The 12726-nt window shown below is 38.4% G+C and overlaps 1 protein-coding gene across 1 annotated transcript in view; it reads right to left on the reverse strand.

Annotated features, from left to right (window-relative positions):
- Positions 1-1445: 1445 nt before the first annotated feature.
- Positions 1446-12726, reverse strand: part of SLC5A5 (solute carrier family 5 member 5) — a 38166-nt gene continuing 26885 nt past the window's right edge. The window contains exons 10-15 of the mRNA XM_063922916.1: positions 9647-9717; positions 9479-9565; positions 6252-6445; positions 4204-4307; positions 3784-3881; positions 1446-1733 (exon numbers count right to left, since the gene is read on the reverse strand). Coding sequence (XP_063778986.1) covers positions 1533-1733; positions 3784-3881; positions 4204-4307; positions 6252-6445; positions 9479-9565; positions 9647-9717 — 755 coding nt within the window. The 3' untranslated portion in view covers positions 1446-1532. The remainder of the gene's footprint in view (positions 1734-3783; positions 3882-4203; positions 4308-6251; positions 6446-9478; positions 9566-9646; positions 9718-12726) is intronic.

Raw genomic sequence — 12726 nt, forward strand, 5'->3', positions numbered from 1 at the left:
ACCAAACAAGGGGGTCTATTTACTAAGTATTGGAGAGAGATAAAGTGGAGGAAGATTAAGTACCAACCAATCAGCTCCTAACTGCCATGTTACAGGTTATGTTTGAAACATTTTATAGGTTATGCTTGAAAAATGACAGTTGGGAGCTGTTTGGTTGGTACTATCTCCATTCACTTTATATCTCTCCAAGGCTTAGTACAAAGGCCTAATTCATATATGTACACTAATGCATTAGCAAGTGCGATTGTATAGGCTACGGAATTCAGACGCCCACCGGAGATATCTCAGAATCATTCGCAACAGTGTACACATTCGCAGCCTATATACAAAACTGAGGAACATTGGGGATAACGGGTGTTGTATGGCTACACAGTCTGGACACAGCAGAAGTGACTCAGATGCCATGTTTTTGCACATACGAGCTTGCAGCTGTCACCAGATACATGCCCCGAAACGGATGTCTTCTCAACCACTCCCCATAACCTCCCCGTTAACACCTCCAAACAGTCACTTCCTGTCAATCACTTTTCCGTGAAATCCTCATTGCGAGTTGGATCGCAGCGGCACCTTAACGCATGTGCATTGCTATCGTGGCACATGCGCAGTCTCGGCTGATGCTCGCTCCATTGCGTGCTAATTGGCCATTGCATACAAATATGAATTAGGAGCATAAACCACTAATGTCCCTGGAACTCAACAGGCTGCCAGACAAGAGGTAGGTTCAACAGAAGCGCTGTGATAAACTCACTAGAGCAGCATAACAAAAAAGATAAACTGAAATAAACTACTTAAAGTGATGTAGGTGGGGACAACAGGCTGAAAACACAACAAGTATATACATCAAGAGATATGAATAAAATAGAAGCTGACCTAAACAAAGGGCTGAGCGTAAACAAAGGCAATAAAAACTCAGTGTAGAAAGGAAACAAAACTAAAAATCATGGCTAGACACAATTAGGTGTTGTTATAATTGCAACTTGAAAATAAAAAAATTACCAATTATATATATCCTATAGTCCAGAGGACTTTGAACAATTTATGTAAAACAAGGTGGATGTTTCCTGTTTATGTTCTTTAACTTGGTCAAAACACTGTTAAAAGATTTGTAGAAACAAAATCCTAAACTTTAGAGTCCACACCCTTAGCCAGAACCTCCAGTTGCCAGTGTTACTGTTGGTTCTGAAATACAGAACCAGCAAATCAGTTTAGTTTGCTAACTTAAGATGATGGTGGGGTCAAGTGTGTAAGAGACAACTAATGACATGCTGCAATATCATGATTGCGGCTTGTGATTAATCCTTCAGCTCACTTTCCCTGGCTTTTGGTCCTGGAGAAGTGGCGGATAGGGGGTGGAGAAACTATAAACTTACAGTACATAGACTCAGTAGCAATTTAGAAAAAGCAGCGAACCTTTTCATGATATGCTCCTTTAGTATAGGCTTTGTAATATCTCTTGTGCACTTTGTATGTTTAGCAGGCTCTGTGTCACTGTCGAAGTAATGAATGGATCCCGCTCTCACTGTGAGGATGATCTATATGTAAGAATCTCTGTTAGACTTGTTGCTAGACCAAAAAGTAGTCCCTGTGTTTTCCGGAACACTCTTCAGATCCTTCCCTGGGAAAGCGCTTTGGTCTGGTTTCAACATTAAGTCATTTTTCTCCGATTTTAAGAAGTCTTGGTTAAGTTCAAGTGACGAGTTTTGAATGGCAATCTTGTCTACGGCTTGAGAATCCTAGAGGTACAGTATACCAGTCAGTTTTGCATTTTAATCTCAACAGTTTATTACATAAACATACCCAACGTGTAAACATTTGAAGCTACAATGAAGTCGTACAGTGTATGCTTTTGTAATGCTATTGTGTCTTTTCATCCTTGTCTACCTACCGTACCTTTTATGTCTCTGTTTGCTACCGCTCACAAATTTGCTGCTTGTGAGAGTACTATGAGCAAACCTTTTATGTCTGCTACATGTTTTGTACGCATATTATATGTCCCTGATACAACCAAAAACGTAAATGCCATTATTCTAGTTTAGTTCAGAGACACAACTGCTTTTTTTACTAAAGTTATTATTCCTGTTTTTATTATTCATAACGGACCATAACCTAAAGCTAAATAACAGTATATTGCATCCCGAGGGCAGAGGTAAAGGAAAAGATGGATGATTGGCAGTAAGAGGGAGTGTGTAGGCCTAATTGTTTTTCTTATATATGTTATTTTATTTGTCTGTTCTTGGTATTGGCTGAAAAAATCAGTCCTTAAAAAATATCCTTTTGTTTGTTAAGACAGGATGTATATTGGTTGTTCCAAGTTTAAGCTAGTAACTTTGTCGTGTCCTTGTTTTTCCTAGTGGAAAACCTGCTTCCTTGTTCAGATAAGACCTGTGAGCATCTCAGTACCCAAGGTTAGCTCCAGTAAGAGTAGTCTCAACCCTCAATTGCCTATCTGCTTCAGCTTCTTGGCCTTGGCCTGTTTGAGCATCTTTACCTACCTTAGTCCTCTTCCTTTTGGTAAAATCTGTCCACCTCAGGCCCAGCCTCATATTGTAGATTCTTTCTAGCTGTTATTTATTTTATGCTAGTCCCTGAGTTTTTAACCTACCATTCCAATCTCTAACCAACATACTGTAGCTTAGCAGTATCCTGCTATGAGTGTAACTAGGTAATGGTTATGAGGTCAGTCATGTCTTCCCCACATAGGATCTAGCAATTACCATGTTACTCCTACACTGACTGTAAGAGGAGGCACATGGTTATTGTGCAAAGTGTGATGCAATCAGCGTCTCTTCAATGTGCATTTAATGTGTAAGAGAAGCCTGATGATGTGGGAGGTACTGTAATAATCTCTGAGAGTAGGTATAGTTGGATATGGAACAGAGGTTTGGCATTGGCCTGTCACTTCCTGTATATACACCTCATCTAAAAATATTACCAGTACTAGTGTTAAGCACCCCAAAAATACATATACGCAAGAACGAGGGCTTTATAATCAGCTGTTTTAGGGTAGTTTGGTTATCTACATGTATGGGTGTATGGGCCTGATTTAGAGTTGGACACCAGCAGATGTATTTGAAATGGTATAACTCTGCATTGTACTTGCAGATGCTTGGTTCTGAAGTATTACAGTGCAAAAACCAGCAAGATACAGTACGCTCTGCAAACAGAGCATAAAAGGCCCTATGCAGGGCTGCATTAAGAGCCCCATTGGCCTGGAGCAGAATACTATCAAAGATCTATTGTGCGAAGTGGAGAAGCTGTGCTGTGTGGGAAGGGCCAGTGCCATGTGGACACTATAAGCCCCAATATCTCTATAAATATGTCAAAGTTGAAATTTGCATAATTTTGGGAGGAAAATAGAAATTCAATTTTAATACTTATGATTTATGGGCAACCATGTGGTCAGCTGGGCGGCTGGTCACATTATGCTGTCATGGTGATGGGCCTATTTTTGTGTTGAGTTTTGGGACTATAGTTTCATCCACCCCATTGAAATCTGGCCCTACTGTATGTGAGTGCCGAACTGTCTTCTATTCTCCTGTCAAAAACTGCATTGGAGGGCAAATAGACATTAAACTGGTCTTGTAGACATTGCCTAATCTTTGTAGAACAGTATACAGTAGTCCCAGATTAAATTGCTTATTTATATTTTCTACATTAATATCCATTTATTCCACTGAAACACACACAAAAAATAATAAATATGAACCTGCCTTTCCTCTGTAGTTACCCCCTGCCTACACAGTTATCAGTTTTGTAAGTTGTACATTTATCACAAACACAAACCTTCTCAGTTTCTGGTTTCTCCTCTGATTTTAAACGGGATGCTGTTGTGTTGTCCCACCACACCAAACCTGGAGCTAATGTTTCTCTTTTGGTAGGACCTGCATCACAGGGAGAAAGTTATACTTTTTTTTCTTAAACCTGAGTATAGCGGGTAAATTTACTAAAGGTTAATTTTAATCAATTTAAAATAAATCTAAATCGATGTTGCGTTTCAGGGGCTAAAACGTATATGTTTACTAACAGACATTTTTTTCATATTGGTTTTGAAATGTTAGTAAATGTGCAATTTAGCCCCTAAAACACAACATCGATTTAGATTTTAACATTTCAAATCAATTAAAATCGATCTTTAGTTAATTTACCCATAGGACTACATATATAAAATGCTGTGTTTAATCCATATATTAAATGTCGTGTTACCTGTAAACTGGCTGACGAGAATTCCACATAGAAATGTACTAAAGGTTCCTATTGCACCGTAATACAGGTAGGACAAAGAGTAGAATTCATCAGCAATTTTTGGCCTGTGCAAGATAAAAAAAACATATTTAACCAATATAACCAGCAGTTAATGCCATGTCTAATTTTCATACTGTCTCGTACAGATGTGTCCGCTTACATCTAACCTCCCTGCACGTAAATAGCCCATCTAGCTATGCTGTGGCGTGGCTCGGTAGTGCCGAGCGTTTTTAAGTGTGACGTCTTCCATTGAAATGTGTCTTATTCACAAAATAATGCAAACAGGATGCACAAGCAGCTTATGCAGATTCAAATGATATGTGGCATGCCTACATTCTGTGCGCGACTGCAGCTGTATCTGCATATTAAATGCTACACTACAGTGCTAACCTAGAAAACACTGTAATGTACCATTTAATAAGCAGGTACAGTCACAGACGCACACAGAATATAGGCATGGCGCATATCATCCGGCTATATGGTGTATTGAGGCAAGATGCATGAGGACACATCTGTATGCACAAAATTGTTATTTGGGATAATAGTGCAGCTCCAGCAAGATTAGTGTATTTACTACATCTGACTTATTTTATTTGTTTTGTTGTTAAAAAAAGCTTGTATATCTCAAACAATCTCTAGATATTTCTTTCAGAGATCACATCAGAAATGTATTATGGACCTGATGGTTTACATAAATCTCCTATGTTTGTGGGACTGTGCATGTGCATAATGAGTCCTGCGAGATTGCAAGCAGTGCCCCACATGCTGCGGGTGTTTTGGGAAGGGAACAAGGTGGCGCTGCCTGTGTTTCAATAAATAGGGGTGAACCTGATGTTCGCAATGTAGATCCAATCCTTCAGGAATAGGAATTAAGATGCCGGCAGGCGTTATCTTTATCTTTCAGACGCCTTCTGCAGGCATTAGCATATTTTTGCACAGCAGCTGCATTTTTGGAAAACAGCATTTTCAATGGTTTTTGACCAGCAAAATATGATTTGCTGCATCCCAGCCTTTTTGTGTTTCTTTGGTTTTTAGTAACTAACATTTTTTTTCCATTTAAATATGATCATAATCCTTCAGAATGTCAGCTCTCACGGGCAGCGTCCTCGTCCCTCATGTGCTTTTACGTCTCTTACTTAACTTACCTTCTTTTCAATACTCCCTTTGATGGCACCAAATCCTTCGGTTTTCTGCCACCCTGATTCTTATGTCAGTGCTGTTTGGTGATGCAGCTATGTTTATATACCCTGTACTTGCCCTATATTGTATTGTACTGTAAGCCACTGTCTTCATGTCTTGCTTATTTGTTTACTCTGTAATGGAGCGCTGCGGATCCCATATGGCGCCATATAAATAAAGGATAATAATAATAATGTGCATACTTTGATTGTATAGTTATATAAAACTGTTGCAAAATTAAAAATGTAAAACAATATATAAATATATTGTGAGTGGCCAGGATTGGTTTTATAGGATTTGCTTACCGATATTAGATCCAAAGACACTGGTTTATCTATGAAATGCAGGAACGTTTTTTTACTCTCTTAATAATTTGCATCTATCATTACAGATATAGGGGTATATGTAATAGGGTCAGAGTTTGCAGGAGATGCAGGATGGCAGACTGAGAATGGCCATATTATTAAACCAGCAATCATTTACAAGTCAAAAATAAACTCAGAACCTACAGTACTACATATACCTCCTAGTATGGGATTTAAAACCAGATTTTCAAGCGGTTTGATTGAGATTTATAATAATAAAAAAGAAAATTCTGTCTAATTTACATGAATTTTTAGGTGCTTGGCTTATCTTCTAAGTATATGACTTCATGCACTCTTAGTTATCTGTAATATAGACCAATCAAGGTCTGAATGCTTTGAACTGTACATAATGGCTCATATAGACTTCTCTTGCCCACTTTTGCCTTCTATGCATTGTCAATATTTACAGTGCTTCCTTTACATTGCATTTATTGAAGGTGTTGACGCTGTTAATGCATCTCTTACCTGTCTAGAGGAACAGTAATGTTTAGTGGAGGAGGTGGGCCATAGATGATCCCTTGGCTAGAGTTATAAAGAGGACAGTGTTCTGCATAGATGGGCAGCATTCCCATTATTTCTGGGGTTGGGGGATAAATGGTACCTCCAACAGCTATCCAAAGAGACAGGCAAAAGCCGACAGCCAGACCTGAAAACACACCCTGAGGATAGGAAATAGGCAATGAGAGCATTCAGAGAACATTTATGTATAGCATGGTTCCAAAATAATATGTAAAGCTACACATACTGTATTGATTAAACTCACTGTATTATAAATTATTTTTGTCTAGTTACATTTTTAAAACACTCTTTGCGTTGATATTTTCACTGATCTCAGAATCATCAATATGACAGACACCTTAAAAGAAATACTCTAGTACTGATAGAACATCAGTTATCAGTGCAATTTATTAAGAAACAATAACCGGGGCAGGGATTACAGCAGTAACACTGAACTTAACAGTCTGGACCATTGTACGCATGAGTGAACCATCTTTGTCGGTTCCAATGTGTACACTGCACTGGAAGCATGGACTTCCAGTTGCATATTCATTAAAAAAAATAGATATATAAATAAATAAAAAAATTAAAAAACTTAGTAAAAAGTTTAAAAACAAGACAGAAAAAAAGATTCTAGACCTTGTGGCGCCCAGGGCGAAAGTTTCCTTTGGTGCCCCCCCTTCGAGACTGCGAGATAGAGTTACTGCTTGCCCGTGGCAAGAGCCGCTACTGCATATACAGTAAAATGGTTTTCTTTATTTACCAATTATTTTTAAGACTCAAACCTATCATGTCAAATCTTATGCAATTCGTCAAAGTAATAGGCTAATTTTATGGGTTGCAGTTATGTGACCGGCGGTCAGGAGACCGCTCGGTCACAATACCGGCCCCTAAATCCCACCTGCTCACAATCTTGATGGTCGGCATGCCTACCAACAGGGACTATTCCCACTCGTGGCTGTCCACGACACACATAGAGTGGGAATAGAACCTGTGGCGTGCACAGAAAGCCACCAAGCCTGCTGCGTGGAGAGCGCAGCAAGCCCGCAAGGGGATTGTTGCGCTCACCACCCCCACCGGCATTCCGCTGCCGGGATACTAGGGTTGGTATCCTGACCGCCGGTCACACAAACCCAACCCATATTTATTCTATACCCCTATTATTTACATCAGTCTAGAGCAGTGGTTCTCAAACTTGGTCCTCAGGACCCCACACGGTTCACGTTTTCCATGTAACCCAGCAGCTGCACTGTGTATCACCAACTGTCATTATACATTGTTGTCATTTATCCAATTATGTTATTTTAATGAAAAAAATTACTAATTTTATAGTTGTAACGCATTTCACAGACAGGTTTAGCTAAAGAAGCTGACTTATATGCGAAACACATTGCAACTACAAATTTAGTACTGTAAGCCTTTTTAATTTTATTTTATGCTTTATCTTTAATGCCTGTTCCTGATGCTTTCTTATATACATCTTATTTTTTTAAGATTGAATATTATGCCATTATATTTGTTTTGTCTTTAAATTGTGAAGCAAATTGATTTTTTTTGGTGTATCCATCATAGGAGTTAATATATCTCCAGGATACTATGATATTATATGCATTTTTAATAAAACCACTTGGTATTTTATGCTTACCATATGGAATTCTGGACATGCTTTTTTTCATAAATGGCTCATTACTGAGTTAGGAGGATTATCCAAAAATATTATAGTACTGTAGGGTTAGGATTGAGTGACCAGCAGTCGGGATCCTGGTAGCCAGCATTCCAATGCCGGGATCCCAGCTTCTAGAATGCTGACAGGGAGGTGAGCATAACGAAGCCCCTTGCGGGCTCGCTGCGGGCTCGGTGGCTCGCTGCGCTCACCACAGGGTCTATTCCCACTCTATGGGTGTCGAGGACACCCACGAGTTCGAATAGTCCTACGCCCCATGCCGGCATTCTGGTGGCTGGCATTCTGTCGTCGGTATGCTGACTGCCGGGATCCTATCCGCCGGGATCATAACTACATCCCGTACTGTATTGTGGTTTCAAAATACCTTAGCACTGTAGAAATAACCCATTATTATAGAAAATTGAAAGATGAACAAAAAGCTTTGCAAACTGCAAATTTTCAAATCTTACACAGTGGGGGAGATTCAAATGTTTGAAAAGTCAGTTGGGAGTCTGTTTTTTCCTATCTAATAGACAGGGAAAAAACAGACACCCAACCGACTTTTCAAACATTTGAATTCCACCCAGTATGTAGAGAACAGTTTATTGACCACCAACGTATTTGTGCCCATCAAACTGGATAATTTCAACTGATTGTAGAACCTGTTGAGAAGCTTTGAGCAACTCTACACATGGCAACAATAAACAGATATATTATACAATAGTAACATGTCAATGGTGTATATAGTCTAATTAGTTAAACTCTTTAGATATCTCTATAACGTTAGCCATCTTCTGGCAGCTATAAATATTAATCACTTGCACATGATATTTCTGTGAAATGTCGTATGATATAATCAGATTGTCTTGGAGTGATAATATAACAGTGGTTCTCAAACTTGGTACTCAGGGCCTCAAACAGTTCACGTTTTCCAGATCACCAAGCAGGTGCACATGTGTATGCATTACTTACTGACCCATTTTAAAAGATCCACAGGTGGAGCTAATTATTTCACTAGTAATTCTGTGAAGAGAACTGGAAAACATGTGCTGTGTGGGGTCCTGAGGACCGAGTTTGAGAACATGTGTCATGTAATTAAAATGATTATTACAGATGAAGTTTAGATAATAACTATGACATTTTGGCATGACCTACTAGACTGAGAAAGGGGGCACAGATTTATAAGTGTATCAATGGCAGCTTTATAAATATTACTTGTGACAGATGCTTAATACTTATGTATTTATTATACAGACAGAGCAACATGTACATCAAAAAAAAGTTTTTTATGCCACATTAAACTGAGGGGGAGATGTACTAAGCAGTGAAAACAGTGGAGAAGTGAGCCAGTGGAGAAGTTGCCCATGACAACCAATCAGCATTGACGTAACATTTATAATTTGCATACTATAAAAGTGTACAGAGCAGCTGATTGGTTGCCATGGGCAAATTCTCCACTGACTCACTTCTCCACTCTTATCACTGCTTAGTACATCTCCCCATAAGTACAGTATAGGACAAATAGACCTACAGTAGTGTTGCAAGAAGTGGAAAGCATTCCCAGCATAAATGCCCCAAGCAGTGGGCCGCTGAGCACTCCCATTATCGTAAAGGAGCCCTGTGCAAGAGAGAAACAATTGGTTAGAAGATGACTAGTTATAGATATGCACAATATTTTCCCGCAGTGCATTGCAAGTACCTGAAGCACGCCACCACCGAGAAATGATGATAAGGCAGCTACTATAATACACGCGCACCCATAAGCCAGAGCTGAGGAAGAGAAAAGGGAATCTGTCACCCATATAAACCTATATAACAAGCATGTATATTTAGATTAATAGCTTCTTGTAAACTTTCTGTGCATTAGCTGTGCTCAGTGATGTCATTTTTTCTGTATTCCAAAGCAGAACTTATATATTATTAATACAAGACAAATATAAATGAAATATTGTCCTTTTCTCTGATCATTTGATACTAGCAATACTGCTGCAAAATATTCAGTGACACATTAACCAGCGCCTGACCATAAGGGGGGAGGGGGTATTACATGTTTGCTCATTCCAGATGTACTTCATGGAGGTGCGCATGAGATATGCTTACATACAGTATAGAACAATTTAAGTCATCAAAATAAATAAATGAGGCTTTATTAGAAGAATTTGAGAAGAAGAGTGAAAAAGATCTATATGTCAGCACCCATTTTCTCTTATGTACAATCTATTACGCTGCATGCCCAAATTCCCGCTGTTATTACATGACTGTATAGATGATTGTAGGAGTTGAAGTTCACTATTTAATTTGCTGCATTATTTCCCTTATGCCCTCTACCAGAAGCTACATAATTTGTTTCCTACAATGGCATTAATCTAAACACCTTACTGACGAACCAGGCTTCATGTTACTTACTTCTGCTAGTAACACATTTAGGGAAAGACTACCTTTTTATTTTACGTTTATTTAGTAAGATAGTGTGTCCATACAGTGGGAGAGATAAATTAACGACCCCCTTTAAACTTAGGCATACATACTGTACACGATTGTAATGTAAATAAATTACTTTTTTTAGTACTGAACGTGTAGATTTGTGCGTATTTATATTTGCAACCCATTATGCGTGGAGAGACAGAAAGGGGACGGGCAAGTAGAAGTTAGAGTGTTGCTGTATGTGTAGCATGCCCCATGGCAATGCAATCTAATGAGACTTGGATGCATCCCCAAATATGCTTTTTAGGATTTTTTTTGGAAGCCTGGTGTAATAGTGTGTGATCGGGAGAATGACGCCTTAAGTCCTGAAAGAGCGCTATATAAATTAAATTATTATTATTATTACTACTATTTAGCTGATTCTGGGTGGCTGTTTGCATATTGACTTCTCTGGCTCGTATTCCAAATTCCAAGAATCCCTTATATCCCTTTCACACATACATGTAAATCCTGTTTTTTTGCACATGAAGCGCATAAACCTGGAATTTTTGTGTGTCTGAAAGCAAACTACCCGGGCCCAAGTCCTGTGTTCATCGTCCTACACCTTACCAGTGTCAGGCTGAGACCCGGGAATTTGCTGGCTTGCTACAGTCAGCAATTTCCCAGGTTGTAAGTCTGAAGGCGTATGATTTGTCATTTTCATTTTTAATACTGTGGGAAAGAAAACGCCAATTGAAATTTTAACAGTGTAAAGAGTGGACTGTTTGGAAAATGTGATTTTTTTAAATGTTTTAATAACACTATCATAACACTATTCTCTTGTGTATATGATACGTATTTACATTATACTGTGTCCTATAAATAGGGTAGCGTGACTTGCATTTGCTACTAACATTGTCAAGCCAAATCTCTAACAAAAATATTTGTTTGCTTTTCAGTTGGAAACAATAACACTTTCTTTTTTGCAAAAAAATCTGTATGTGCTTGTTGAGGGTGCAAAATGCATTATAATCTAAATGAAGCCCACAACTACCATACATCAGACAGTGATCTATCACATAAATCACTTTTTAAAAGGGAATCATCTTATAAAATGACATTTTAGTGACATATTTTATTGGATATCTGAGCTGTCTTGCATTTAGTTTCCTTCAAAATTGTATATTTTAATTAAGAATCGGAAAAAGTAAAAAATATCTATACAGAGGAGCCCTGAACTACATGTGTGCTCTATACAGATAATCATGAATAGTTGGCACACGTGTACGTTTTAGTAGGCGATACACAGTGCTACATGAGATTCGTCACATCAGAGCGTTGCACCATTTTCCAATAAACACTTGTTCCTTCATGTGCACATTTCAACACTGGGTGCGGCGCTGCCTGTTATTTAAATGAAAGTACTTCACTTAAACAATTTTGAGAAATTCTAAGAACATAATTAAAACAAGTTTTACATAAATTGTTTATTATGTGTTGATAATTGAGTGGAACACATAAATGCACTAGTTGGAAAAATGTAATCCACTTAACTGACAATTTTTCCCCCCATAAACCGGTCAGAAATTGTAATTTTTTTTCTATTTAATAAAGTTGAAAAAATATTTAAATATCTTCTTAAAGATATATACTCAGGGGGTGTATCCTGTGTGTTCGTAGACACCCTATTGTAAAATACTTCCAACCCTGAGCAGAAATAACCCCTTCAGTGCCAAAAGAATCCCCAGCATATATCTATCTATCTATCTATCTATCTATCTATCTATCTATCTATCTATCTATCTATCTATCTATCTATCTATCTATCTATCTATACACATGCATATACAAAACTATGTCTGTCTATCTATCTATCTATCTATCTATCTATCTATCTATCTATCTATCTATCTATCTATCTATCTATCTATCTATCTATCTGTGACATGCAGTGAGGTGATGCGGAGCCTTTCCTGTCATATTTCAGCATAAACCAGAGTTTTCACTATATAAAAGATATTAAAAATACAAAAAATATATTATAAATATATAATTTGTATTATTCCAATCATTTTTATAGTCAAAACTCTGGAGTAAAAAGTCTATGATGGGTGAGGCCCCCAAAAAACCTGTGGGGCAGCATACACCCTCAACCCACCCCTAGAGTCAAAAGATGTCCTCCCATTACTGCCACCTCTGTCATAGCCCCTCCTCCTCACCTTATTGCAGAGCGCGCAGAGCAGTCCCTCCTGCTGCAGTTGATCTCTGTACATGCAGAGATCAGCATAGTTGTACAGGAGGTATTTTTAGTTCCTAGCACATTAAGTTTCGGTACGTGCGCCTGAGAGGGCTGCTCATGCAGCATTCAGGGGAATG

The sequence above is a fragment of the Pseudophryne corroboree genome, chromosome 1 (genome assembly GCF_028390025.1).
Source record: "Pseudophryne corroboree isolate aPseCor3 chromosome 1, aPseCor3.hap2, whole genome shotgun sequence".
Classification (NCBI taxonomy): domain Eukaryota; kingdom Metazoa; phylum Chordata; class Amphibia; order Anura; family Myobatrachidae; genus Pseudophryne; species Pseudophryne corroboree.